The sequence below is a fragment of the Vanessa cardui genome, chromosome 14 (genome assembly GCF_905220365.1).
Source record: "Vanessa cardui chromosome 14, ilVanCard2.1, whole genome shotgun sequence".
In the NCBI taxonomy this organism is placed as follows: domain Eukaryota; kingdom Metazoa; phylum Arthropoda; class Insecta; order Lepidoptera; family Nymphalidae; genus Vanessa; species Vanessa cardui.
In genome coordinates this window covers 1,021,464-1,049,440 of record NC_061136.1, presented here as the reverse complement: position 1 = coordinate 1,049,440, position 27,977 = coordinate 1,021,464, and the positions used below count along the sequence as shown (strand labels likewise).

Genomic DNA, 27,977 nt, shown 5'->3' with positions numbered 1-27,977 from the left:
CATATTGTGTAATAATGTTCTACGAAAAACAAAATCATACAATTTCGAGAGGTTTGTTAATGATTATATATAATGTATTTGGAATAATTTAAAAGGTAATAAAACGAAGAGAGATATTTTTATTACAGTTGTTATATAAAAATACAATTCATATTTATTTATTATATATATAAATAATTGTAGTGGAAATACTTAATGTAAAAGCACATTATAACATGTATACCAATTTAAACTTTAAAGGTTTAAAGGTCTGGGTAGGTACCATCCACTCATCAAATATTCGTTCGGTTGTTCTTCAATCTGAAGGTTGACTAAGCTCGTGTAACAAGGATTATCTTAGTTCTCAACGTTGGCGACGATTGGAGATGTGAAGAGTAGTTAATATTCCTTACAGCGCCATTGTATATGGGACGTGGTGACTTGCTATCAGGTGGCCCATTTGCTCGACTACCGATCTATTACATCTACATTTTAAATAATCGTACGTAGTTTTCCAAGTTTAAGATACAAACATTCCTAAAAATATCACTACAGAACGGAAATAAGTGGGTGATGAAGATAAACATTATTTTGATTTTATATCTTACTTCTCATATTACTCTTTAGCAAATCACAACCCATCTTAACAGCGTCTAAAGCGGTACCCGGAGCACACATTACACCATAACCCCCGTGGCCGTAACAGTGGACTACCTTTACACCGTCAATGATCTCAGGTTCAACTCTAACTGGAACCCTATGAGGCCTTAAGCCGACTTTTTCAGCTACAATTTCAGATTTTTTTAAAAACGGCAAAAGCTCATAACATCGTTCCAAAATAGCTGCTGTGTCATGTTTACATACTTCTCGGTTATAGCTGTCATATTGTCTCACGCCTCCCAATGTGGCGACGCCATCTAACCCAGGGATCACATAAGTATCATAGTCACCGTAAAATGCCATCTTTAATGAAGGAACTCTAACCTTAATCACTTGTCCACGCAAAGGTACCAAATCGTAATCATTACATAATGCCTTAGCACCCATACCGGTACAATTGAAAACTAAATCGAATTCCGAACGTAGTGATGCGAAGTTATCGATTCTCTGCCGCACAATTTTCCCTCCATTTTCGGTAAATGATTTTTCAACCCAAGGCAAATATTTCTCGCATCCAATTTTTATTGTAGAAAAATACGATCCATATTTCCATCCTTCGCCGCACAATTTCAGCTCGTCTTCATCCACTGGCCTGTAAATGGGCACCAGTTTCTCGATGAGGTGGTTTCTCGTGACATGATAATTTTCTTTGGAAAATATATAACTGGACAGGGTCATGAGACCAGCGTTTTGTGCTTCAGATGTTTTTAATATATCCTGCCAGAAATACCAAGATTCATCGATCCATTTCTTTGTGACCTCTTTTGTAGGGCCCCTAAAACTGGTGCCTGGTCTGAATATGCCTGCAGCGACACAGCTAACCGTGTCCTGTGTAAAAGCATCTGCCAGAATTGATATGTTTGCATTTCGTAGATCTTGTTGCAATATTTTGGCGACCGTCATACCGACGACGCCAGCTCCGATTATCGCTATCTTCGATGATTTGTCATCCATTTTTATCTGGAAAAATATTATAACATTTGTTTGAAATGGTTTGAGTTGAATTACATCCATCTAAATATTAAAGATTTCTTATTAATCATTTTATCGTTCTTAAAATCGATAACAGTCGTGTCAATACTAGATACGTTCAAATATCTGATCTATATTATCTATATTAATATTGTTGTTGTTTGACGACCTCCATGGTCGAGTGGTGTGTGCACCGGTTTTCATGGGTACGCCCCTCTGAGGTCCCGGGTTCGATTCGCGGCCGAGTCGGTATAGATTACCATTAGTTTTCTATGTTGTCTTGGGTCTGGGTGTTTGTGGTACCGTCGTTACTTCTGATTTCCATAACACAAGTGCTTCAGCTACTTACATTGGGATCAGAGTAATGTATGTGTTGTTGTCCCATAAAAAAAAAAAAAAAAATTGTAAATGTGAAATTAACTCTGTCAGTGTGTCTGGCGGTCTTTCACGACCAAACCGCTGAGTTTGATTAAATTTGGTATGAGGCACACTTGATCTCCAAGGAAGGACATACTTTTTTTGCCTAAAACATGACAACCAACACGCTAAAACGCAAGTGTTGGCGGCGACTACTAGTTATACATATTTGGATTATAATATTTAACTTATTTATAACAATAGTTAAAGTTACAAGAGTTTCCTTATGTAATAAAAGGTATTCCAACCCTAGTTTCGTATTAAACCAGATCCGTCTCAACTAGAACTACTAGCGGCGTTTTCTTAGATGTAATTTATTTTTATCACACAGGTGAACTGCATTTAAATGAACGATTAACGAAAGCCACGTGTAAGGCAACCGAGCGTTGTGCTTTTATATCTCAACTTAAAACGTGTAAAAATAACTTCTCTTGAGATAAGCGCGACGAGAGCGTACTGATAATGTTGCTATCTGCTATGTGTATAACGTAACATTACATTTAATGTTCGTAACGTAACTTTATGGAAGAAAAGCAGTACATTGATGTCTCTCTTTTTCTCAGATTAACGATTCACTTAATTTAAATACCAAGGGAAGTAAGACAAAAAGATGAATAATGAATTTACGTATTTCACAAGACTTGCTTATAACACAGTAATAATGTGTACTACTAAATTACAATAGTCAATTTGATACAAAAATCAGGCAACATTTTAAAAGTGACGTCAAATAGTTTATACATAGAACATTGTGATACTATTAGCGTTTATTAAAATAGTGATTCCTTCTTAAATATATATTTAACTGATATTTCTCATTATTATATGCAATTGCACTATATCCTTGTTTAGTCAATTACAGTTTTCCATATGTTTTCCGAAGTATAGTTATCAAACAATGATATTCTAGTAAACAGATATGTTATTAACGAGAAAACGTCCTAATTGGGACGTTTGCCTTTAGTCGTTTTACGTATTAATTCGTTATAATACATCATAATTACGTAGTAATACGTTTTGCGTAATTAAAACATCTAGTTACCCCTTTTACTTATTGTTTATATCAAGCTATAATTTTTACTTGTAACGAAATGTAAAATAAACGGTCCCCGGCGCGGCACACTTTTTTCTGTTATTTAGTATGGATATAACATATCTATTTCTTAGAATATCATTGTTATCAAATATATAAAAAAGAGCGTAAGAAAATAAACAAAAGACTACTGAGATATTCTACCATTTGGTAGATGTTATCACAATCCGTTGAATTTATTAAAATTCGTTCATTAATATGTCTCTTCCTGCATTTATGTATATTTAACTGAGTTTTGACAGTCATTAAAATTTTGACATCTAAATTGACGTACACGCACGGATCATTATTTTCTAAAATTGACTTTTTGAAAATTCAACCTCTGGTACCATTACATAATGTTTTGAAGCTGTTTATTAAGCTGATGTGCTCATAAGCTAGTATGTATGGTGTATACATAACTTTTTTTTAATACAAGTGTCTGAAAAATGCATACAAAACAGTATTATGAAATCTTGAAACCAATATAAATATTATGATAACTATACAAAAAAATTACACATATATCGATAAAGTTAATATTTATTTTTAATAACAAAATTGAACTTTGAACTAAAACAAATCAGCGTAATAGAATTTTATTTTATAGAATTCAATCCTTTTTTTAATATTTCAATGTTCTTATTTATATCTAAATATGTAATAATACTTACATTTTGTAAACAAAGATTATCGTACAACATGTACGTCACTGCTCAAATGACTACTATAAGCTAATTTAAATAAATGAATGTTGATTGTTGACTGTTGTTATCGAATCACTTTTTCTATTTATAAGTCTGTGTTGCTACTAAAAAAAAAAAAAACATTTTTTATATATTATATATTTATTAATTTATGAAGTATTTCTTCCACTAAATAATAAGGTATCATTTTTAGTATTAGATTTAATTGTATTTTAGACGTACTTAGAAAGAAGTATGTATGTGATTTGCCTTTCCTATTAACAATAATTAAATAAATATATAAGTTTATAATATACTTTTAATGAATGAAATATTAAAAACATATTAAAAAATAATAAAAGTGTAATGAACCATAAACAACTCCGGACTAAATGAATAAAGATCAAAGTCACGCACGAATTCCTGTTAAATTTTCCGAAACCAACTTTCTTTACAATCATTACAGGACAAAGTTTCAGTTGAAGTTGTTCCACTTTACCACTTGAACGGTACTCAAGTTTTTTACGACCACCAGTTACGACTTCTTCCGAAGTTCGACAACTTCTTACTTTGAAATTTTTTATACCAAAAATATTTAAGAATAAGAAAACTTTACTTATATTTTGTCTGTTATGAGTGGCAGATGCGCCACTAAGCCTTTTAGAAAATAAATTTTTGTGTTTAAGTAACATATTAAGTAAAGCTTCATTCCCACCAGGATTTGGAAAAGATTGAAATGGAATGGGCTATAATCATTTGCAATTTGAAAGTGATTTTTTGTGTAGGTACCCATCGTCCCCCCAATATTATTTCGGTGTCTGCGTTCGTGTAACACGGACTTCGTTGCTTAGATATGGCTTATCGACGATAACATTTTTGGAACTACACATCGGTGGAAAATAAAGACCGGAACAAACTTGAATTTGAAATCGAGTCTTCGTTAAACGAAGTCTCGAACTGGGGCCAGCTAAATCACTATTTAGCTATTTAATCTCTAAGTCACTTTCCATCAGGTGAGCCTCCTGCTCGTTTGCCACCTATCACATAAAAAAAACGAAAAGTTAAAAATAGCAGCGGCTCAAACTAGGTACAAAATTAAATTCTGACTTTGAAACCCCCTTTAATACGAATACAGCACTAGGATTGCAAACGACCATCATGAATGAAGAATGAAATGAATCTGTGAAAACACACCACCGATCATCAAGACAAATACAAATAGACAAAATAAAATATGAGTCGAGATGGCCCAGTGGTTAGAACGCGTGCATCTTAACCGATGATTGCGGTTTCAAACCCAGGCAAGCACCGCTGATTCATGTGCTTAATTTGTCTTTATAATTTATCTCGTGCTCGGCAGTGAAGGAAAACATCGCGAGGAAACCTGCGTGTGACAAATTTCATAGATGTTCTGCCACATGTGTATTCCACCAACCCGCATTGGAACAGCGTGGTGGAATATGTTCCAAAGCTTCTCCTCAAAGGGAGAGGAGGCCTTTAGCCCAGCAGTGGGAATTTACAGGCTGTTATTGTTGTATTGTTGTATTTTAAATAAAATATGCAATTAAGTTAATGTGGACATACATTAATGTAGGCTAATAAAATACTAATGGTATCTATATTCATGATGCTATTTAGATAATTTTTATCATATGATAATCCATGAACAATAGAATTAATACGTTTGAATGGTCCCATTGAACGTCATGATGTAAAAAAAATAATGTAACTACTTTTAAAATATATTTTTTACAATTTTATCTGTGTTAATAAGTAGATCCAAATTAAAAAAATCTGATGAACTGCATTTTAATCTACAATTCAAAGCCGAGCAGGTGGTACTCAATTTCATGATCATTATCGTAATGAGATGAAATTTTGCCGCATATGTACCCACCAACTTGCATCAAGGCAGCGTGGTGAAACGAAAAAAAAGCAGAGCTCCAAACTCAGCCTTACTACACATTAAACTTCGGCTTTGATAGCGAAGTATTTTCTTTACCCTGTATAGTTCTGGTTTCGGTTATCTCCCTAGCATACGAATTTTATCATAATCGATTTATCCGTGTAACCATAAAATCATATCAAACATACACATTGACTTAAAAAAATGATAATATTATAAATTCTTATTTGCTTACCGATAACCAATAAAAACTTGTTTTTGTATTACAGAAACACGACCACAACGTAAAGACTACAACCAGCTTTCATCCAATGAAAAACTTGACAACAGACAAATTGAAGATGTGCACATAGATGAAGCCGAGGTAGATTCCGACGCAAGCAGTACTGACTTAGACGAGCGAGACACGCGCAGTGTTTGCCCGCCTTGTACGCATGATCGATACAACAACAACGTTCGAAGGCGCGCCCATGATGATTTTAGCGATGATACCGATTACGGTAAGCTTAAAAAATAATTAAATATTTTGAACAATAATGTGTTATATTTAAAACGGAAAATATCGGTTTTTTAAGTGTTGTCGTAATGTCAGCTGTCATTTGATGCTGGCAGATAATCTGTCATTCTGATTTCTGTCACTGTCAGGAAATAGAAGACGAAAGCGAAACTTTGTTCAGTTGTTATAACGAATTATTTCCATTGGATTAATAATTATTACACTTTCGTATTAAGAAATTGTAAATAATACGTTTACAAAGTGTAACAGTGCATTATGGCAAACTTAAAGTCAGACCTGGATCAGTATCTACTTCAAAACGAAAGCCGTCGAAGTTACAAAATTAGTTTACCATTCTCAACTCCTAGTTTCTTCTCACGAAGCAATGACGAATCTCCCACCAGTACCAGCTCAACCGGAACTTGGTTCGAAAACGTACAAAAAGAATATTTTACCTTAGTAAGTACCAAATTGTTTATCTAAATAAAATGTTTTGTTTTGAATGTTTTTAAATTATCATCGAAATTTTTCATTGCAGACTCGAACACAGCGGTTTCTTGGTTTCGGTATATGCTTATTCTTGGGTATACTATGCTTTACATTATCGTTCTTCTATATACCACTTCTGCTACTGCAAGCCAGAAAATTTGCCCTTTTATTCTCTTTGGGCAGTCTCTTCTTTATAATGAGGTAAGTTAATTGATACTTAAAATAGTGTTAACTGTGTGAACAACATCACAATAAACAGCTTTATTTACATATTATGTTTTAAGCATACATATTATAACATATGAAAATCATTGTGTTTCTGTATATAAGATATAGTCTCATTACTAGTAATGATGATGAAATGAGGATGTAATGATCAAAATGAGTAATAAAAAAAGGATGGCCTGTTTTTATTGTAAAATAGGCCAATATGAGCTACCTGATAGTAAGTAGCCAATAGACATAGGGGTCTTTAAAAATACCAACCTTAAGAACTTCAAGGTTCCGTTCCTTGTGATTGTACTCACCCCGGTCTTTAGTCTATGGTCAATGAAAAGTTGTCACTTACTTTTAAAGGACCAATTTATATATCGGCCTTATTATATGTCCTCTTGACTAATTTTAATCATGGCAGCCTATCTTAACACAGACGAGCTAATTACGTAGAATAGTAGAGTGCACAAGTATCATAATCTGATTGAATAGCTCTCTGATGAGACTGTTAACAGTTTAATTTTTAATTTTAATTAAGCTTGTATCCACCTCGGATTGTGCAGGCATATAAAATATTAACTAGGCCAATAAGTTAGAATAATATGATAAGCTTGGTATAAAATAAATATGCTAGTTAATACTCTCAGCATTTTCATCTGAACAGTCATTGAACTCATTAACAATACTAGTGATAATGTAATTATGTGCGCAATGTATACATAAATCATTAAATTGATTACAAAACTATTAGTATTAATTTATGTTTTGATTATTGTGAAGCTAGGTTTAAACTAATGATAAGTATATAATTACTCACTAATGTTGTTGTCTGTTTTCAGTTTTAGTTTCCTCTATGGTCCCTGGGCACATGTGAAGTCGCTATTCTCAAAGGAAAGGGCTTTGACAACGTCTCTCTACGGATTTACATTAATAGCCACATTATACTGTGCGCTTCACCTGCAGAGCACTCCATTGACAGTCATTTTCGCAGTTGCTCAAGTCCTAGCCCTAATGTGGATGATGCTAGGCTCCATACCCGGTGGTTCATCGGGAATGAGGTTCTTTGGTAGCATGTTTAAGTCATCTGTGTCAAACACCTTGCCCATTTAACAGATAATTAAATGCATTTGACTGCAAAAATTATCTAAGTATAGGTTAAATTTGTAATTTAAAATTGTACCCAATGGGATTTTTAGTTACATTTAAATTAATTTTTAATACAATTGCCTTATTATGTATAAGATTTCTTAGATTTTTACCAGTAATATTATCACAAGTAATCTTTTTTTATGTGTTATCTTTTAAATAGTTTTCATAATTCAATTTTTTTTTTTATTTAAAAAACTGAACAATTTAAGTATTGTTTTTAAAATTGACTAATAACTCATAATTTTGACCAACTAATTTTATGTCGAATATAAGGCTATATTAGGTTCATTATAAATTATGTACTAGCTAATTAGAGTATTATTTTTAATTTATTCACGGAATGGTAACCATTTTATTATTTTAATCTACAATTTTATTTATATGAATAGAAATAATTCTATTTGATTGCCAGTATCTCTTTGGTGTTTTAATTATTCCATCTAATTCATATTTTGTAACTGACTGGTATTCATTATTTTTCAAAATAAAAAGGGGCCTTAAATAAAATCATAGATGTGTTCATTGTTATTGTTTCAATGCATTTGTAATTTTAAACTTATACATATCATAAACTGTAAACAGAAAGCACAAATAATACATAAATTAAGATACTTAATGAATTTATATGATTATTTTCTAAACTGCGCTTATCATTGTGTTTATTTAACTTTATGAATTGGGACTGACATATATGTTTTTGAGTGTGTGGGCTGTACAAGTGAAAGGTTTAATTAGGAATACATTGTAAATAAACTTTAAAAGTCTGATGATCTTTTATTTCATATAAAGCTGGAGCTTTCCTGTTATCATACCCTTAATAATAGCTACTACTATTATATTATAAAAGAAACAGATGTCTATTAAAAAATTGGCAATAATCTTATTTACCGTTGACGACGACGGCGTAGTTAATTTAATTGAGATACACATTACTGACTACATACCGGTAGTTACGGGATGGTTCCTAACATATACCTCAAAGGTACAAGTAAACAATGTATACAGCAGCGTGAGTCATCATTTTATAAAAAGATTGTAAGTGATCGTTTTACGTATATTATACAATATCAATATATAGGTACACTTATTTAGTGTTAAAAAGGAATCATTACCTATTTTAGTTTGACTTAAAAGAGCACAATCATAAATTTTTCAACGCCATTAATAATAACAAGAGTTATTTTAACTAATCAAATCTTAATTATATTTATAACAGCAATGTTAATGCATAAGTTATGAAATTTATAGAAAATTTAAAATATTTTCAGATGAAGCACTGACCTGCAACGTCTGTGACCGATCATTCCCGAGTCGACGTCAGCTGAGTGACCACCAGCAGAAGAAAAGACATTTTGGGTAAATATTATTTTTTTCAAATAAACTATATTCTAAATAGTAAGTATTATACCTACTTAGTATAATACAATGATATAGCGATGAACGATCATCACAAAAAAAGGTATTAAAACATGAGCAAAATTTCACTGAGGCGTTAAAGCAATACAAGAAAATACACTTTCACAAATTATAATACGAGTAAGAATAGGAAGTACTTACCAGTTTAAAATAGTTGCATATTATTTCAAACTTTACATGTAAAATGAACACACATGTAGCTATAGCGTTACGTTGTTTACAGACACCATTTAGCTCATTTAGCTCACTAGTAAATATTAATGTAATACAGATTGAGCTTTTTTATGTTATATATTCTGGAGAAGATGTTTAAGATAGCTTTTAAATTGCAAAACATTTGGACACAATATATACTATATATACAAATTACTTGAAAAAACTTAAGGGTAGGTTTAGACCGTATGAATTTCTTTATTAGTTGTTTTAGTGTCATATGTGTGTCAAGTGTCTTACTGATTTAACCGTTCTGTTACAGCTGCAGCTCCTGCGATAGTCTGTTCCCGTCGCTGATGGCGCTCGAGCATCACAAGGAGGAATTTCAGCACTGGAGCGACTCCTCGTACTGCTCGCACAGCGATTCTGACGAGAGCGACGAGTGTCATGAAGACAGGCATCGATTACTATAATGCCACCATCTCATTATTGCCGGGGACAAACCAGCCAAGCTGGGCACTTTTGTTTAGTACCCTCTAGATTGTAGGCGTGATGCAAATTCAGATAAAGTTACTCGACCATTTATATTGTTGAAAATTTATTTATATTAATTATATATAAATTGTATTTATAAATTACTTTGTAAGGTTCATCTCAATAGAAACAATGCAACGAAATATGAGAAGTCCCTGAAAAATTTTTGAAGATTAAATATTTTTTTATATAATTAGGAAAGTGTTTAAAAGTGTTATATTTAAAAATTGTTTATCTGCCATATCCAATACAAATTATGCATTTAATACTTTGACTAGAGAGTAGTTATCTATTGATCATAAAAATACACAATAGAACTAAAATTTATTTATAGTTCGCAAAATCATTTATAACATTGTAATTATGATATTAAAAATTTCAAGTGAAGTAAATGAATACTTTTTCAATATGAAATATGTCTTGAAAGATTATATATATTAAGTTATAATTACTCAATAGTTTTGGTGTTGCAGTTTCTATTGATATGAATCTCTATAATTTATGTATATTAGGTTGTATTACTTTTATATGACTATGTTAAGACTCTTTCAAATAGAACTAAGTTGATATCAATACAAAAAGATATATCCGCACATCGAGAATTAGACTTTGTGTAAAGTGTCGGAGCCTGCTCCCACTTTAAGGTTGAGCGCAAAGAGCATTGGTGGCTTACAATACGTGCGTTATTGTCTATTATTACGACCATAAGTCAACAAGTCGATGCCATGTGTGGGTATGTCTTTACAGTTAAACACAAAAATGTAATAATTAGTTAATCTACAATGGTGATGAGGATATTGGACATTTCATTGGATGGAGTATTCGATTTTATCTGTTACTAAATTTATCTGGGAGAAAGTTGCAACTTACTACATTTTACAAATTAAATACCAACTGATTTGGATAATCGTGAGAATAATAAGATATTATTAAATTCATTCATTCACAAGAACAATAAAACAAGCTACAAATAGGTTCTCCACATATGTTAATTTTAACTACTTACACAATTTTAAACTTTGATTTCATATTTTGGGAGATATTTTTGTAGAAACGATGATTACCTTAAATGGTAACTTGTGCTACAAGGATTAGGTAAAAGGGTTAAATAGAGCAACTCTGAATTTGCATTCAGCTTGCATTTCATGGAATAAAAAAAACATAAAAAATAGTTTCATCAGTTCCAAAGTTTATTAGATATAATAGTCTAAACAAATCAGAGTACGATTTTATATGTAAAGTGAAATAAATAAAGGCAACATATTTCTACTTAAAAGAAAAGAAAAAACAAACACAATGTTTTTTACAATACAAATAAATTTTTAAAAGAAAGAAAAAGTCAGTAATTTATAACTGTCAACTTTATTGTTCAAGAAGTTTGAATAATTAAATGAAACTCGTTATCTGTATGTATTCCGTTCCTACAACTATGAAACGTCCTACAAAATTGTCCAAAATTCGAACTTATGGTAATGTCTAATTATAGAGTTTTAAAACAAAACAAATATCCGTAAAAACATATCAAAATATGCTAATTGCATACAATTCGTACCTAATGTTGGATTCACGTGATACAATATTCTAATGTCAATACAATGTTGTGAGGAGCGACTCATCGCATGAACCTGGGAACTGCCGTGTCACACCCGGCCGGACTTATACCAAATAAAACCTGTTATACTTTGTACACGTAGACAGAAGACATTTCAATAGTTAGCTACTTGGACCCAGTGTGATACGACTAGCTTCATATCCTTAATTAGATAATAGTATAGATTTGATCACAGATACCTACAGCAGATAACATATTTGATACCGGTATCTGCAACCTGTAATCAGCCGCTCATTATATGCCGCGAATAATTCATGCGATAAGTCGCCCATTTCGTGTAAAATCAAGTGAATCCACAAATTCTAGATCATTCCTGAAGCATATCTGTACTTTGTAAATATTTTTAGTAGTGATATCCCGGCAATAATGCATATCACAGTATTGTAATGACTGATGTAGTTACCTTTTGTAAATAATTATTATAACGCTGCCTAGAGAAGATTATCTTCGGTTTATTGCAGTTTATGAACTGTATTAGCTCGAATTTCGTATAGGCTAAGTGAAATCTTATAGAGTAGGTACATAATTTGTAATCGATATCTCGTTAAGAACTTTATATTTCTGAGTGTCACAATAAATGTACCCCAGGATCCCTTCCGAGAATTTAAGAATTTTTAGTCATAATTTAGTCGTTGTATTTGTAACATCCTGACTAGTCATAGTATTTTTATAAAAATGAATGTATCGCCTCGACGCCGACGTCCCGCGGCGGCGACGCGACGCGACGCGACGCGACAGTCGCGTCGCCGACCGCGCGGCGAGTATTCGTACAAATAAAAATACGTTTGAAAATATGTACAGAAACGTTTATTTCATAGGAAATCACATAACCACAGAGTACGAGCTACGGCACACGTACGCGGTACCGACTGAGCTATGTCCGATCTCCCATGGGGCGCCGAGGGGCCGCGATCGGCGGGTATCGTCCGGGGGAGCGACGTACACGTGTTTAATTTTCATATTATCGAATAATCAGGAATACAAATCACGAATCTCTTACAAAAGCATAATACGAGTAAGTCTAGCGAGGGCCGGCCGTCCGCGGGACGCGCGGGCACGATACGGGACGTGACGTCGGCGACGTCGGCGCGCCGCCCTACGCCGTGCCGTTGAGCAGCGGCTCGGCCTTGGCCTTGGCCGCGTCGCGCCGCACCTTGCCCGCGCCCGCGCCCGCACCCGCGCCCGCGCCCGCGCCCGCTCCGCCGCCCGCACTCGCGCCCGCGCCGCCCGCGGCTGCCGGGCCCGCGGCGCCTCCTCCGCCGCCCACGCCGTTCTTCCACCCGCCTCCTGTCGACAGTACTTCACATTTAGATATGTCCACTCCCTCCTCCTTTCGGTGCCAGCGTGGTTTTTTTAATTAATAATAATAATAGTAAATAAGGGAAAACATATTACAATTTAAATTTGTAATTCATATTTTAAAAGACTATTTACTACACATCAATAACAAGCATGTTAAGTACTGTTAATGACAAGCTCTGGTGCAACTGGCGCACGATGAATCCGAGACTGTAAATCGCAATATATTTAATTATGTACATATAAATCCTTTATTATTCAATCTGAAAATCTTACATCGTGTGATAATTAAATTCTACATTTTCATGCACCACTACCGCAACACGGTAAATTTAAAAAGCTTTTTAACTACAGAGGTTCATGCTTTAGTATTTAAAACAATTCACTATATGTAAACACAGTTTATCAATATATTAAGAATGACAGTTCATTACGTTTGGCAACCAAAAATAATAATAGTAGTAGTATAGTAACTATATAACTATTTTTTCAAATTTTATAATACAAAAAATTATATCAATTATCAGTTTTGGGCCAAATGTGTAAATGTTTGCTGTATGGTGAATATGATAGATTAATAAAATAAATAATTGTAACAAGCATTTTCATCTGGAAATGCAACTCGTAATCGACTTGATAGAAATAAAGTAGAAGAAATGTGAACTTTGTTTTAATTCGAGTATCAAATGAACAATCGAAGCAGGAGCCAACACCCAAAACGGAATAAACGCAGTGAGAATAAATGTCCATGAGTAAGATGGGAGTGCGAGTGTGAGTGCGAGTGGAGTGGAGGTGGGCATGCAGGCTGCGAGTACCTTGCCGCCGACGGCGCCGGCGCCTGGCGGCCGCGCCGGGGGGCGCAGCCCCGTCCTCCGACGACGCGGACTCTGCACACCACACACACGAGTCGGGTCAAGCCGCTACTCCTGGACGCCGCGCCCTACCCCGCTCCCGCGCCCGCTCCCGCTAACGCTACCTGCTATCCTACCGCATGCCGCTACCGTCTCTCTAGTTCGAATATGTGTGCGTGCAATTCGCTCGATCTGAGTTGGTCCCTATTGAGAGTGGTCTCCGATGACCGTGTGCCACGAGACTTGGACGGTTACGATTGCGGAATCCGTGATTATCGTTATCGTTTACAATCCGCGAATCATAAATATAATAGGGGCTCAATTTTCGCTCGACCAACTTAGATTGTGCGTATTGTACCAACGTATATGTTAAGTCACTTTTGTTTCGGTACTTTACTGTTACAGTAACAACGATGATTTTAAGGATTTTTTCCTTAGGAAACGTAAACATGTGTAAAGCCCACGAGAGCAGTAACAAGTGTCATTTTACTGGTGCTTTACGACCGACTCGAAGATCACGGACACCATCACCTGAGTTAATCAATCAAACTATGCAAATATGATTATAAATTCTAAGAGGCAGAATAAGATCATCCAGAAATAGCAAACTATTCACCCACGACTAATCAAAAATACAAAAATAATTTAAAAAAAACACCATTCGTTTATGTACTAATTAAAATGTAATAATAATAAATAGGGTGCAAAACAAACAAAACCACTATATGCATAGATAAATATATATAAACATAACAATATCAAACTACACACTACATTTTAACTAGCACATTCAGTAATATTTTCAGATTTAGGTAATAGTTATTAGACTTTTTATTCTACAAAATAACAAGAACTTGCCCATCAATATATTATATAGATATAAAATTCATACTCCATTTGCTTGTCTCGGGTTTTCAAATGAAATCATCAAACATAATTATTATTCAATAAAAATTTGTTACTTTTTTATAATAAATCAATAGAATGTCTTTTTAAAATATAATGATAATATTTTTGAAGCATATATGGAGTTTCATAAGATAATAAGAATTTAAGTGGTTTACTGATTAATGTTATATATGTAAAGTAACTTTGTACTGCCATGTTTTAAAGAATCGCGAGTCAAAATATTATAATTATGGATTATGAACAATGAAAATACTGGTCACTGTATAACAGCCTTACGGCCTTAGAGTCTAAGCACAGCCTTAAATAATAATGATTTTGTCAAAAACTAAATTTTTCAATGAAAAAGACTTATATTCTGCATTTATTATATTTTGGATTCCTGTTACTGGGGTACTATATTATGCTTCAATATACATCTTACATCAAATGTATTATACTTAAAGATTACAGTGCAGTAGGGCAATGGTTGCGGGACATTTACTTTTAACATGCATTGAATAATTTCATTATTAGTGTAGTATTAGTGTAAAATGAATATGTTACTATTATGTGGAAAGGTAAATGTTAATTAAATTCAATGAAAAAGAATTAATATAGCATAAAAGATTAATATCAAATATACCTTTTTATATCAGATTTCAACTAATCCATTTGAATATTGTAACAGGGCCAACAGGGGGCCACGTTTTTCATTCTAAACATAACCTTTAAAACTATATGTAGTAGCAGAAAAACAATCAAATAAATTTATTCTTTATTTAATTTTTAGGAGTCAGCTATTTACAATTCTACCTTCTTAAAAGGTTGCCTTGTACATACAACGCAGATATTAAAAAATGTTAAAAGTAATACGTAGCTGTATTAAGATATAATCGTTTTAGTAACTACTTGCACTAATAAATATTTTCAAAGACAAATTAATCCATCATAATATAAACTGTATTCTAGTAAATTTACTTTCATGAGCAGACCCTGGGCACAAATACTTAATAAATATAGAATTTCTTTTATTTTATTACATTAGTAAGAAAATAAAAAAAATTAATCACTCAATAGCGTTACTAACGGTACATGCGCCAGTTAACGTGAAGTTTCATTTTAAAAGGTAGTACTATACTGACAGAGCTTGAAAATTTTATATCATATTTTTTAAAATTTGTTAATTATTCTTAATAGTAAGATGTAATTTGATGGTATTGTCATACTCCATTATAAAACACGGCAGTACAAAGCGATGTATATATATACTAAAACTACACCATATACTAGTGTTAGATAAAAATTAAGTATTAATTGACGCACCTCTATCGGCGCTGGAAACGTCCTGGCTGTCGAGTACAGAGCTCTCGTCATCAGTCTGCCTTCGCCTGTCATCACGTCTGCGACCGCTCTGTAAAATTTTAAACATTTATAAGATTGTGTGTGTTAGCTAAATAAGAATGCCTTGAATACCACATACTTTTAAGGAAAAAAGTATTCTCATTTACGCACTAAGATGAAAAAAAAAAAACTAAACCATTCTAGCAAAATTTGTTTGTCAATAATATATATAATTTGTTTATAAATAATATCTAACTGCATGTCTCACTGTGGTCTTTCTCCGGCTACTCGCATCCAGCCGGAGAAAGGCCACAGTGGCGTGCACTGGGAGAGGCCTATGTCCAGCAGTGGACAAAAAATAGGCTGTTGATGATGATGATGATTATGATGATGATGCATGTCTCACCGCGTCCCGCGCGTCTCGGTTGTCTCGGGCGTCCCGGCTGTCCCGCGTGTCGCGCGCGTCCCGCGGGTCGCGCGGCGGGCGCGGGTGCGCGCGGCCGTTCTCGAGCGGGACGCGCCTCTCCTCGCCGCGACGCTCACTCGATCTGAAATACATCATATTTTAAGTTAATACTTGTTGAATTATAAACATACATTGTTTTCAAACTAATTTGAAAATGTAATATACTAGTAGTATAATATATATTATAAGATTATCGTGGTGAAAATTTCATGGTTATCAGTCAAGTGGATTCATAATATATAAGACCACAATAGGAGTTGAGGTATATTCATAACTCTGCTACTTCATCAAACTATCAGATAACTATAATCAATCAATCAATCAATCAAAGTATACTCTTTTTCAACATTTAAAAAAATACAGTCATGTTAGTTGATTTTTAAGTTAATACAATTATTAAATTAATATAATGGCTTAACAAGACGCCAGTGGCAGTGGCGTGGCGGGTGGCGCACCTGTTGGGGCGCGGCGGGCGCGCGCGGCCGCGGTAGGAGCCGTCGCCGCGCTCCCCGCGCTCCGTGCGCTCCTCGCCCAGCTCCGGCGTCGTGCGCCGCGCGCCTGCGCACACACGGTCTTACATAAAATTCAGTTTAATGCACGATTACATGGGAAATATAAACAATGTAGACAAATATAATTTTATAATATATTCTTGACATTAAACTTACTGGATTAATTTATATCTTTTGATTAAATTTTAATCTAACAAATTCTTATTAGGAGTTGAGATGGCCCAGTGGTTAGAAAGCGTGCATCTTAACCGACGATTTTGAGTTAAAAATCAGGCAAGCACCACTATATATGTGCTTATTTTGTATTTATAATTCATCTCATGCTCGGCGGTGAATGAAAACATCGTGAGGAAACTTGCATGTATCTAATTTCATCGAAATTGTCATGTTCATTCCACCAACCTTCATTGGAACAGCGTGGTGGAATATGTTCCAAACCCTTTTAACGGGAGAGGAGGCCTTAGCCCAGTAGTGGCAAATTTACAGGCCATATAGCATAGTTGATTAATTTTTCTTTAGATAATTTGTTTTGTTTACTGGATTAGAGAAATTTGTTTAATGTTGGGAAGTGATGAATTAGTGATATGAACGCAGTGATTGCAATAACGGTACCGGGCTTCCACGCTATTCCAATGCAGGTTGCATTGGAACAGCGTGGTGGAATTCCAAGCCCTCTCCTTAACGGGAGAGGATACCTTAGCCCAGTAGTGGGGAATTTACAGGCAACTTTACTTTACAAATTTTAATATAGTAGAGTTGAGGAATTTTTCTTTAGATAAATTTGTTTTATTTACTGGATTAGAGACAATTTTATTTCTACAAATACTGTTTAGTTTCGGTAAGTGACGAATTAGTGATACGAACGCAGTGATTGCAATAACGGTACCGGGCTTCCACGCTATTCCAATGCAGGTTGCATTGGAACAGCGTGGTGGAATTCCAAGCCCTCTCCTTAACGGGAGAGGAGGCCTTAGCCCAGTAGTGGGAAATTTACAGGCTACTTTACAAATTTTAATATAATGAGGATTTTTTTTAGATAATTTGTTTTGTTTACTGGATTAGAGACAATTTTATTTCTACAAATACTGTTTAGTTTCGGTAAGTGACGAATTAGTGATATGAACTAATGATAGTGATTGCAATAGCGGTACCGGGCGGGTAGCGCGCGTGCGGCGGGCGCGGGCGGCGCGCGCGGGCGGCGGGCGCGCCCCGCGGCGGCGGGTAGGCGGCCGACGCGCCGCACATCACCACGCGCAGCTGCTGGTCTATCTCCAGCTTCTCGGCGCGCAGCTGCTCCACCTCCTGCGGCATTAGTTACTTTTCAAAATTCACCCTTCAATGTTATAATGTTCTGTATCGACAAGCATCGTCACTGAATGTTCACCTTTTTAAGCGTCACCGAGAGTTGCCTCTTTATGTATGATAAATATTAAAAAATATAAAATAGTAATGATTTCATAATATAATTTGATATGGTGGTAGCTTCACTAATTGTAAAATGACGATTCAAAAGTGCTTATAAAAGCCTACTTGAATAAAGTTTATTTTGATTTTGATTTTTGATTTTCGAATGATTCTTTTTTGTTATCTTCAAAATACATAACAAAGTGTCGGTTCTAAGACAAGTAAAAATAACCGATTTTTAATATTTAGCATAAATGAAACTTGTAGTTTATTACAGATTAGGAAATCAATATATTAACCCTAAGAATTGTTCCATATTTGAACGCCACTGTATTCTCTTGCTTGTGTAGGTATACTGTCATAAAAATGAGCGCTCAACGCTCGGACCGACCTTGAGGTGCGCCACGTGGTACTCGACGAGCACCTTGGCGTTGGCGATGTTCTCGCGCGTGCCCACGAACACGAAGGGCACCATGCCCTCCTCGCGCGGCGCGGACGGCTGCGGCTCGTTGTCGCCCTCCACCTTGACGCGCACGACGCTGCTCTTGTCCACGATCTCCTGTATGACCTTGCCGTTCTTGCCGATGACCTTGCCGACGAGCGCGCGCGGCACCTTGACGCTCTCCTCCGCGTACTCGAGCAACGCACGCGCCTGCCGAACCGCCTCAGCCGACTCGCCGCAGATCTTGAACGTGCACGATACCTCCTCCAGCTCGATGTTGGACACGCCGGCCACCTTGTAGTAGCAGAAAAACAATCAAATAAATTTTGTTTTTTTTTTTTGTTTTTATGGAATAGGTTGGCGGACGAGCATATGGGCCACCTGATGGTAAGTGGTCACCATAACCCATAGACAATGACGCTGTAAGAAATATTAACTATTCCTTACATCGTCAATGTGCCACCAACCTTGGGAACTAAGATGTCATGTCCCTTGTGCCTGTAGTTACACTGGCTCACTCACCCTTCAAACCGGAACACAACAATACTGAGTACTGTTATTTGGCGGTAGAATAACTGGTGAGTGGGTGGTACCTACCCAGACGGGCTTGCACAGAGCCCTACCACAAAGGGCTTTATTCTTTATTTAATTTTTAGGAGTCAGCTATTTACAATTCTACCTTCTTAAAAGGTTGGTTTGTACATACAATGCAGATATTAAAAAAATGTTAAAAGTAATACGTAGCTGTATTAAGATATAATCGTTTTAGTAACTACTTGCACTAATAAAGATTTTCAAAGACAAATTAATCCATCATATCATCATAACATAAACTGTATTCTAGTCAATTTACTTTCATGAGCAGTCCCTGGGCACAAATACTTAATAAATATAGCATTTACTTTTATTTTATTACATTAGTAAGAAAATAAAAAAATTAATCACTCAATAGCGTTACTAACGGTACATGCGCCGTGAAGTTTCATTTTAAAAGTACTGACAGCGCTTGAAAATTTTATATCATATTTTTTTCAAAATTTGTTAATTATTATTAATAGTAAGATGTGATTTGATGGTATTGTCATACTCCATTATAAAACACGGCAGTACAAAGCGATGTCTATATATACTAGAACTACACCATATACTAGTGTTACACCATATACCTTGCGCGCCTGCTGGATGTTGGCGCCGTGCGTGCCGATCGCCAACCCCATGAGGTCCTCGCGCACGCTGAACTCATCAGAGTACCTGTGCACGACATGTGTAATGAAATACAAAATATGTAACCGGGTTAAATTCAGACTTACAATTACTTTAAGAAAAGTCTTCGCTCACCCTCCTTGATTGTGTATTTTTGTAGACTCCAGCTGTCTCGCAGCTTCCTCAGTCTTTTTAAGTATTAGCAGTTTTTGCGTTAAATTTCTGAAACAACCATAAAAAATTATTACCAAAATAGAAAATTATGTATTTTCTAAATATAAAAAAATTATAATAGTATCGTACAAAAACAGTCTACAGTTATTTTTATGTCGGAAACTCAATACTACCAATGAGGCATATCTATGACCCTTGGCCCTGTAGTTTCCCAGTGTAATGTGAGCACGAGTTCGGCGGGGCCGCGGCGAGGCTGGGGCGGCGGCCCCGCGGGGCGTGCGGGGCGCGGGGCGTGCGGGGCGGCGGGGCGTTACCTGAAGTGCATCTCCTGCAGCATCTGCGCGCGCTTCTGCGAAGTGTCGCTGCGCGAGATGACGGCGAGCACGCCGCGCTCGGGCACGTACCACACCAGCGCGGCGCCGATCACCTTCTGGAACTCCTTGTGCGCGTTCTCCACCTTCGCGCTGTGGATTATTCGCATAACACGTTACAACGCTACACAAAACTGACTGATTTCGGTGCTTTAATCTAACAATACGAGCAAAAGTTAATGTAAATCAAAATTAACCTATTTGAACTATAAAAGGGACACTACTAATAAATTTTCTGAGCATAAAAAATATTATCTACTGATCGATCGATAATTAATCACGTTTCGTTTCGTTTCGTTTCGTTGAAACGTATTACATAGTAAACAATGTAACGGTAGACATTTTTTTCAGTAATACTTACTAGTCCTTGGCATCATCAGGCACTACGATTTCGAATTTGTGAAAGGTATTTTTGTCAATCGGCGTCTTCGTAGTTTTGACGCGAAGGCGATCTTTTGGCACAATCTCTGTGTAGCAGTTGTCCCATTCTAAATACTCTATCACGAGGAATTCCCCTCTCATCATCTGAAAGAAAAGACAAAATAAAAAACAATTATTCAAATTTAATACAAACATAGTTTAGTTTATTTTACTAATAACATTTTTTTGTATTTCAACCGATGGTGTAAACTCATTGTTCAACATTTACAGATCTTATTGTTAATCAATTTTTTTTTCATATAAACAGTTAAGTCATAAAATTATTGTACTCATGACTAATTCTTCACACTAGAAAAATTTAATATAACCTGTAAATTATTTTCAAAGCATATCAATACAATAAACGTGTAAATGTTTAATATAAAACCAAGATCATAAGAAACAATTATTTGATTATTTTTTTTATAATATAGTTAGGCGGACGCGCAAATGGGCAATGATGGCTATTGTTCACTACAGTATAGATATTAGCGCATTATAAAATATTAATGATCCCGTACTGTGCCAATGCGCCACTAAACTCGAGAGCTAAAATTTTATGTCCCTTGGGTCCTGTAGTTACACTGGCTCATTCACTCTTTAATCCAGACTACAAACGATACTAAGCATTACTGTTTCTTGATAGAATATCTAATGAAGAACATACTACCAAATGGGAAACGAAGTCTGCACTTTTTAAACAAATAAGACTTTCTCATAATCAAATAACACATGACAAGAAGTTTATAATTTCGTCGTCTTCGAGTGATAAAACTCCCTTCGTAATATATTTTTTTATAAACATGTTAAAAAATTAACCTATAGAATCTAAAATGTAGCTTTCTACATTTGTTTAGGTTTTATGTTGACAAATAGTCAGGGGAAACGACTTTCATATGTATGGAGATATATATAGGTATCAGTTTGTGATACATAAATCACTTATGTATTATGTAATGGGCGTTATCAGCTAGTTTTAATTTCATAGAAGGCTAGGTAAAGAACATCTTATATACTTAACTACTTTGAAAATCTCTAATAATGTTGAAATTATACTCGAAAAACTGATAGAGTTGAATGACATAAGTATTTGTGATGTATCAAAAATAGTCTCATCTTTACAACGTGAGAAAATCCACAAAGGCAAGGTATTCAAAGTTAAAGATAAATACTTCTTTATACTTTCAATTTTATCATCGAACGAACAGTCAAAAGTATATTATCAAATTAAAAGCTTTGCGTTATATTTAACTGTTCTAGATATTAAGACAATAATATAGTAATATTATTGTACGATTAATTCATTATATCACGGCATCATCAAACGCATGCTTTATATGACGTATTAATTCGAATAAAACGTCTTTAGTTGCACGCTATTCGGAATTGAAAACAATTTGTGGATACATTAATTACAGTACAGTTACAGTTTATAAAATAATTCAAGAGCACGTGTGTCTCATAAATATATGATTAACGTAATTCGTTAAAGAATAATAACGGTAATATAAGTATATTTACGTTATATATTTTATGTTGTTTTCTTTTTAATTTCACATGCATTGAGTACATGCATTCCAAACGAATGCGATGGAACCAAACCAAATATAGTTGCTTAAGTGAGCATAACGTTAAAGGGTTTTTGAAAAACCAATGTTTTAACTCGCCGGCCGCTTTTTGATATGATGACGTATCGAAATGTCGGCCTTAATGAGAAACAGCAAAAAATCTCGCGTAAATTGCAGTAGTACATATATAGTAGTATTGTTCTAGATCAATCCTATGATATATCTATGATGTAACAAGCAATATTAATTTTATTTTGTTATTAACTTTAACTAAACAAATTTCTAGAAATCTAGGTTTAAAATTTAAACCTAGATTTCTAGAAAAATCAAGATTTAAACTTTAAATCTTGATTTTTCATTACGAATAACAGTCACTTTCGTTTGTAAGGAATCTCGGTTCACGACTTGTTTCAATATTTTTTTCAGTCGTTAGTTTCGATTGACACTGCAATATTATGTTATTTAAATTGAGCCAACTAGATTCGATCTGAACTTCATTTGATCAAAAATTATCATTAGCCGAACATAACACGTAATATTTTGATGTACGTATTTTTAAATATGTATCGTTGATTTTTGTAATTTTTATAAAGCTGTGCTCACAAAGACAACAAATGCACTGTAGTTAAGGACTGCATTTAACCATTCGGACGATACATCTTTATAATCTATATTAGATCTATATTAGAATCGAGCCGAGATAGCCCAGAGGTTAGAACTCGTGCATCTTAACCGATGATTTCGGTTTCAAACCCAGGCAAGCACCACTATATACGCTTGCTTAATTTGTGTTTATAATCCATCTCGTGCTCGGTGGTGAAGGAAAACATCGTGAGGAAACCTGCATGTGTCTAATTTCATTGAAATTCTGCCACATGTGCATTCCACCAACCTGCATTGGAACAGCGTGGTAGAATATGTTCCAAGCCCTCTCCTTAATGAGAGAGGAGGCCATTAGCCCAGCAGTGGGAAATTTACAGGCTGTTACTTTACTTTTTTTTAATCTACATTAATATTATAAATGTGAAAGTAATTCTATCTGTCTGTCGCTTTTTTTCACGATCAAACCGCTATTCCAAATTTAATGATTTTTGGTATAAAGCAAAGTTGAACTCCAAGAATTCACATAAGCTACTTTGTTTGCCTGACACATGACAACCAACACACTAAAACGCGAGCAAAACCGCAGGCGACGACTAGTATAAAATAAGTATAATATAAATCCGAGATACGGATACGGAGTAGATATTTAGAAAAACTCTCACAAAACAGTTAAACAGGTCGCGTCCCAGTTCCGAGTCAAGGTTGGCGCAAGAGATTCTACGAGCTACGAGAAATGCTATTTAATTAAAGAAAATATAAACGATTCAGGAAATCGCTGTTTGTTGGATAAGCACATTGCTGTTGCACATTCCTGAATACTGATCAGATTCGGATATCATTTTGAGGCTAGGGGAAAATCTATACTGTCATAGCCCATATAGGTATCCTTGAATACTCGTAATGAAAAAAAAATTTTTTTTTTCAAAATATTAGGAAGATCAGTTGTTTCACTCCGGAAATATGTCTTACATGATTCAATTGCTACATTACAATTTTTAAGTAATAGATCTCATATGCAAGACAAATTTGTAAGAACAAAGAAACATTCTTAAAATACATGCTGAAATCAAACCATATTGAAACAAATAAAATTAAATATCCTAGATTTTAATCAACCCAGTGTTCAAAAGTGCAAAAATTTGACTTAATTCATTGGAAAAGGAACTGTTGCTAGAATAAACCACATACAATGGTTGCAGTTAGAAAAAAAAGTAATAAAAGATCATGAGTTAATACCTAACAGTGTTTGCACAGCGGTTTGAATCTGACTATATTGGTATTTGACAACTCAGGGAAAACATCTTATTTCCAAATGTTAATATTGATTTGAATGATTGATTTATTGTTATCAAAAGAAAATTATGCTTGCCTTTGTCTATACATATTAGCTATATTATTTAATAGCACATCTGAAGTACATTGCATGTGCAAGAAACAATACTTACATAAATGTTTTAATTCAACAATAAAATTACTGATATTCTTTGTAATTTTGCTACAGATCTAACATTATTAGAACTCCATTTATTTTATAGTTATCATTCATACATACTAAATAAGATTTGAATGTAAATTTTATTACACCACCAAATAGTATTTAAAAAAAACTATAAATATAACAAAAACATTTTTTTGTTATTGCTTCACATTCACTTCAATTCACTGGAATAATGACAATATCATGAACTATATTATTTACTATGGTATTGAGTATCCTTTATGTTGTCTTAAAACACATTACTACCAATGCAGTAGTTGCATAATGCATGCTTAAGAAAACACCACAGGCAATCTTTATGATCAATATCACAATAATGCATCTGGATTTTAAGAACTAGCATATACATTTCCCAGACATTTCTATGTAGAAATTGTAATGAATAAGATAAAGATAAAACACAATTCCACACCAGATTGATTTTGAAAAATATTAGGTTTTATACACATTGATAGCATTAGACAGCAATTCAAATGCTAGCCGTATAATAATAACCAATACAACATTTCTACAATAATTTAAATTTTTAATTAAAGAATATTAATCAAATTATTCTCTTGCATAGAATAAAAATTAATTATATTAAATCTAGTTTATTTTTAGATGCTTTGCATTTGAGTTATATTTATCTATATCCATTATCTAATATGTTATTGATAAATAGATAAAATATATAAACAAACACTTTCAAATTTTTAAATATTTGGTTAAGATTCCTTTTCAAAATATTATATCATATTAGAAGTATTAAGAATTGAGAAGATGATTTAAATCAATCAGAATTACAGAGATCAAGAGACAATACAATGAAAATCCCATCATCTGCATCTAATAATTAAAAAGAAGTAGTAAAGCCTACAGTGTGTTAGTTTGTAAAGAACAAATAATCAAACATATGATTTAAACAAATACACACATTACATCATAGTACACATAGATTATTTGGTTATTTCATTACTGATGTACCTATTATACTATCAAATATAAAAAAATAATATAATCAATATAATATTTTTTTAATAGTGCAAATTTCTTAAGCATTCATGTATGCAATACATAATAGAATTACACTAACATTTGCAATTTTAGTGCAAACTTTTAATGTGTGAATCTTCAACAATATTGCATTATAATGCTTTACCCTCAATTCTTTGCATGATATTGAAATTACACATGCCTTTATTAATTATCTTGCTTGCATGTCTGAGCTATATTTGTGTTACTTGATATATTTTTTTACTTATATAACCATTGTTATATATTGGGTCTGCTTAAGACTTTCTTTTTTAATACTTGCTTACCTGTATTTATTATGAGTCTTCATATTTGTTAAATTAAAAAAAAAATGTTTTGTAATTCAGATATCTAAAATTAGGCTACTTAATTTTATATATGTGAGCCTTATATAAAGCAATATATCAACTAAAAAATCTTGCTAAAACAAAAAATATGGAAAAAAAATTATACACATATATTTATATGTATATAAATCTAATTTTAGGATAATTCTTTGTTACGATCAGTGATAAGAGGCTCTGTTATGCAAATTAGGATCTGTTATATTAAATAGGGACTAAAATACCAGTTTGTATTATGCATGCACTTCTCATATCTACTTATGTGAATAAAGCAGCTGTTGACCTCAAAATGTCAAGATTACACATACAATAAAAGTTCCAATATGATTCTTCCTGAGGGTATTCATAAAAAAATGTGGCTTCTGTCCCACAGGTCTGATTTAGAAAGTGGCAAACTTAGTTCCTGATATGATAATATGACATTTGTAATTTAATACCTTGATATTAGCTGTCCACCACCCACATGCTTCCTTTTCGTTTGACCTCGCGAACACCTCGACCTCTTGGTTCTCCACGAACTCTGTGTGTTTGCCCGTATCCTTGGGTGGTAAGAACACTTGAGAAAATGGAAACTTAGATTCCGGCTGCCAGCTAAAATGCAAATAATGGATGTAAATAACGATTCTACGTGAAAAATAACACTTCATATATCCAGTATTAACTCACTCATTTTCAAAGGCTACTAGAACCTCGTTGTCGAGCACGTCGGTGACAATGGCCTAAAAATATAGAAAAATTTTAGAACAGTGATGATCCAATAACTTGGTAATGCGCTAGAAATAAATAAGTTTTCTGGGTCAGATATAAGAAAGCTTATACATTCAATTTAAGTATCTGCAGATAAACTTGATTTCACAATTAGGCCTCCATTAATGAAAGCGAATCGACTAAAACACATGGAAAATTCACGCCCTGTCAGTCGGACATGGCGTCCATTCCAGCCGCGATGATCTTCCCGGAAAAATATTTTTGTAAGTATGTGACAAAACTTAAAAACGATGGCTTCACATAACTGAATAATTAAATCACTAATGAAAATGATACGTTTTATGTTGAACTCAAACGTACTTCACAATTTACAAACCTTATAATAAGCACCATTTTCACCGTACACCTCGACCGACAAATCCTCCATTTTGGTTTGAAAGCGTATTTGGCGTTTTCAGAGCGAGAATGAAGCTCGAAGAGAAACTGTTAACCAATCATTATCGAGGATTCAGGCATAGACACTATTATTTTAGTGGAAAAAAAAATACTGGCAACATAAAATTTAAAAAGCAAATAGTTGCAATGTTTTCGGATGTTGCAAAAATTAAAATGAATCATCAAGGAATCATTGGTGATTTATTTGAATATGGAATTCCCATTCTGCAGTTGCCCGACTTTTATAAATTTTCTTAACTTTAATAATATTAAATAATTGACTATTAAATAGAATTAAGATAGATGAAAGAAGGAATCTATATAATACACACAAAAATCCTAAAAAAAGCAGTTTATGTAAAAAAATATTTAAAAAAAAAATCATATATTACTATCATTACATATACTCATTTCGATATATATATGGATATTTACACTAAAATGATAAGCTAATTGTAGCTGCATTCGTAATATTGGTAATCTTTTTATTTTCTTACTTTTGAGCATAAAATAAAAAGGTTACACTTTTTTACAATCATGTACGATGAATAATCTGTTTTACTAGATAGTCGGGTTACTATATTGTTTAATTTGTATTGGGATTACGGGTTATAAATTTATTATTTATATAGATAAGTGAGTAATAAGTCGCAGAAATAAATAGGTGGTGACTTCCTGGCAT

At 33.9% G+C, this 27,977-nt stretch overlaps 4 protein-coding genes across 5 annotated transcripts in view; 2 read left to right on the top strand and 2 right to left on the bottom strand.

Moving 5' to 3' along the window:
* The window catches only part of LOC124535013, a 259,361-nt gene extending 247,276 nt beyond the window's left edge, over positions 1-12,085 (top strand). Inside the window, exons 2-4 of the mRNA XM_047111033.1 lie at positions 5,962-6,192; positions 9,308-9,395; positions 9,931-12,085. Coding sequence (XP_046966989.1) covers positions 5,962-6,192; positions 9,308-9,395; positions 9,931-10,081 — 470 coding nt within the window. The 3' untranslated portion in view covers positions 10,082-12,085. The remainder of the gene's footprint in view (positions 1-5,961; positions 6,193-9,307; positions 9,396-9,930) is intronic.
* LOC124535009 (D-aspartate oxidase) lies at positions 211-5,946 on the bottom strand. 2 transcript variants are annotated; one of them, XM_047111030.1, is made up of 2 exons: positions 5,928-5,946; positions 211-1,599 (listed from the first exon to the last, which is right to left on the bottom strand). In XM_047111030.1, the coding sequence occupies exon 2, from the start codon at positions 1,591-1,593 to the stop codon at positions 577-579; it is 1,017 nt and encodes a 338-aa protein (XP_046966986.1). In that variant the 5' UTR covers positions 1,594-1,599; positions 5,928-5,946; the 3' UTR covers positions 211-576. The 2 variants fall into 2 exon arrangements, with proteins under 2 accessions (XP_046966986.1, XP_046966985.1); XM_047111029.1 differs by lacking the exon at positions 5,928-5,946 and adding an exon at positions 3,775-3,874 and having other exon boundaries at positions 226-1,599.
* Positions 6,324-8,804, top strand: LOC124535012 (protein transport protein sft2). The gene is made up of 3 exons (XM_047111032.1): positions 6,324-6,647; positions 6,727-6,878; positions 7,730-8,804. The coding sequence occupies exons 1-3, from the start codon at positions 6,465-6,467 to the stop codon at positions 7,998-8,000; spliced, it is 606 nt and encodes a 201-aa protein (XP_046966988.1). The 5' UTR covers positions 6,324-6,464; the 3' UTR covers positions 8,001-8,804.
* LOC124535008 (fragile X mental retardation syndrome-related protein 1) lies at positions 11,312-27,392 on the bottom strand. The gene is made up of 14 exons (XM_047111028.1): positions 27,237-27,392; positions 26,819-26,871; positions 26,590-26,743; positions 21,067-21,230; positions 20,649-20,798; positions 20,296-20,382; positions 20,124-20,208; positions 18,907-19,251; positions 18,263-18,413; positions 17,055-17,157; positions 16,540-16,681; positions 16,116-16,203; positions 13,869-13,940; positions 11,312-13,041 (listed from the first exon to the last, which is right to left on the bottom strand). The coding sequence occupies exons 1-14, from the start codon at positions 27,285-27,287 to the stop codon at positions 12,851-12,853; spliced, it is 1,836 nt and encodes a 611-aa protein (XP_046966984.1). The 5' UTR covers positions 27,288-27,392; the 3' UTR covers positions 11,312-12,850.
* Positions 27,393-27,977: the final 585 nt, after the last annotated feature.

What these genes read in the sequence shown, in the direction of transcription:
- LOC124535012 (XM_047111032.1), top strand. Translation starts at nt 6,465, where the DNA reads ATGGCAAACTTAAAGTCAGACCTGGATCAGTATCTACTTCAAAACGAA. An exon ending in AAAAAGAATATTTTACCTTA is followed by an intron (nt 6,648 to 6,726) that starts GTAAGTACCAAA and finishes TTTTCATTGCAG; the next exon opens with ACTCGAACACAGCGGTTTCT. An exon ending in AGTCTCTTCTTTATAATGAG is followed by an intron (nt 6,879 to 7,729) that starts GTAAGTTAATTG and finishes GTCTGTTTTCAG; the next exon opens with TTTTAGTTTCCTCTATGGTC.
- LOC124535008 (XM_047111028.1), bottom strand. Translation starts at nt 27,287, where the DNA reads ATGGAGGATTTGTCGGTCGAGGTGTACGGTGAAAATGGTGCTTATTAT. An exon ending in ACCACGTGGCGCACCTCAAG is followed by an intron (nt 18,414 to 18,906) that starts GTCGGTCCGAGC and finishes CTAATGCCGCAG; the next exon opens with GAGGTGGAGCAGCTGCGCGC. An exon ending in GCACGCGCGCTACCCGCCCG is followed by an intron (nt 17,158 to 18,262) that starts GTACCGCTATTG and finishes GTGTGTGCGCAG; the next exon opens with GCGCGCGGCGCACGACGCCG.
- LOC124535009 (XM_047111029.1), bottom strand. Translation starts at nt 3,804, where the DNA reads ATGTTGTACGATAATCTTTGTTTACAAAAT. An exon ending in ATAATCTTTGTTTACAAAAT is followed by an intron (nt 1,600 to 3,774) that starts GTAAGTATTATT and finishes ATATTTTTCCAG; the next exon opens with ATAAAAATGGATGACAAATC.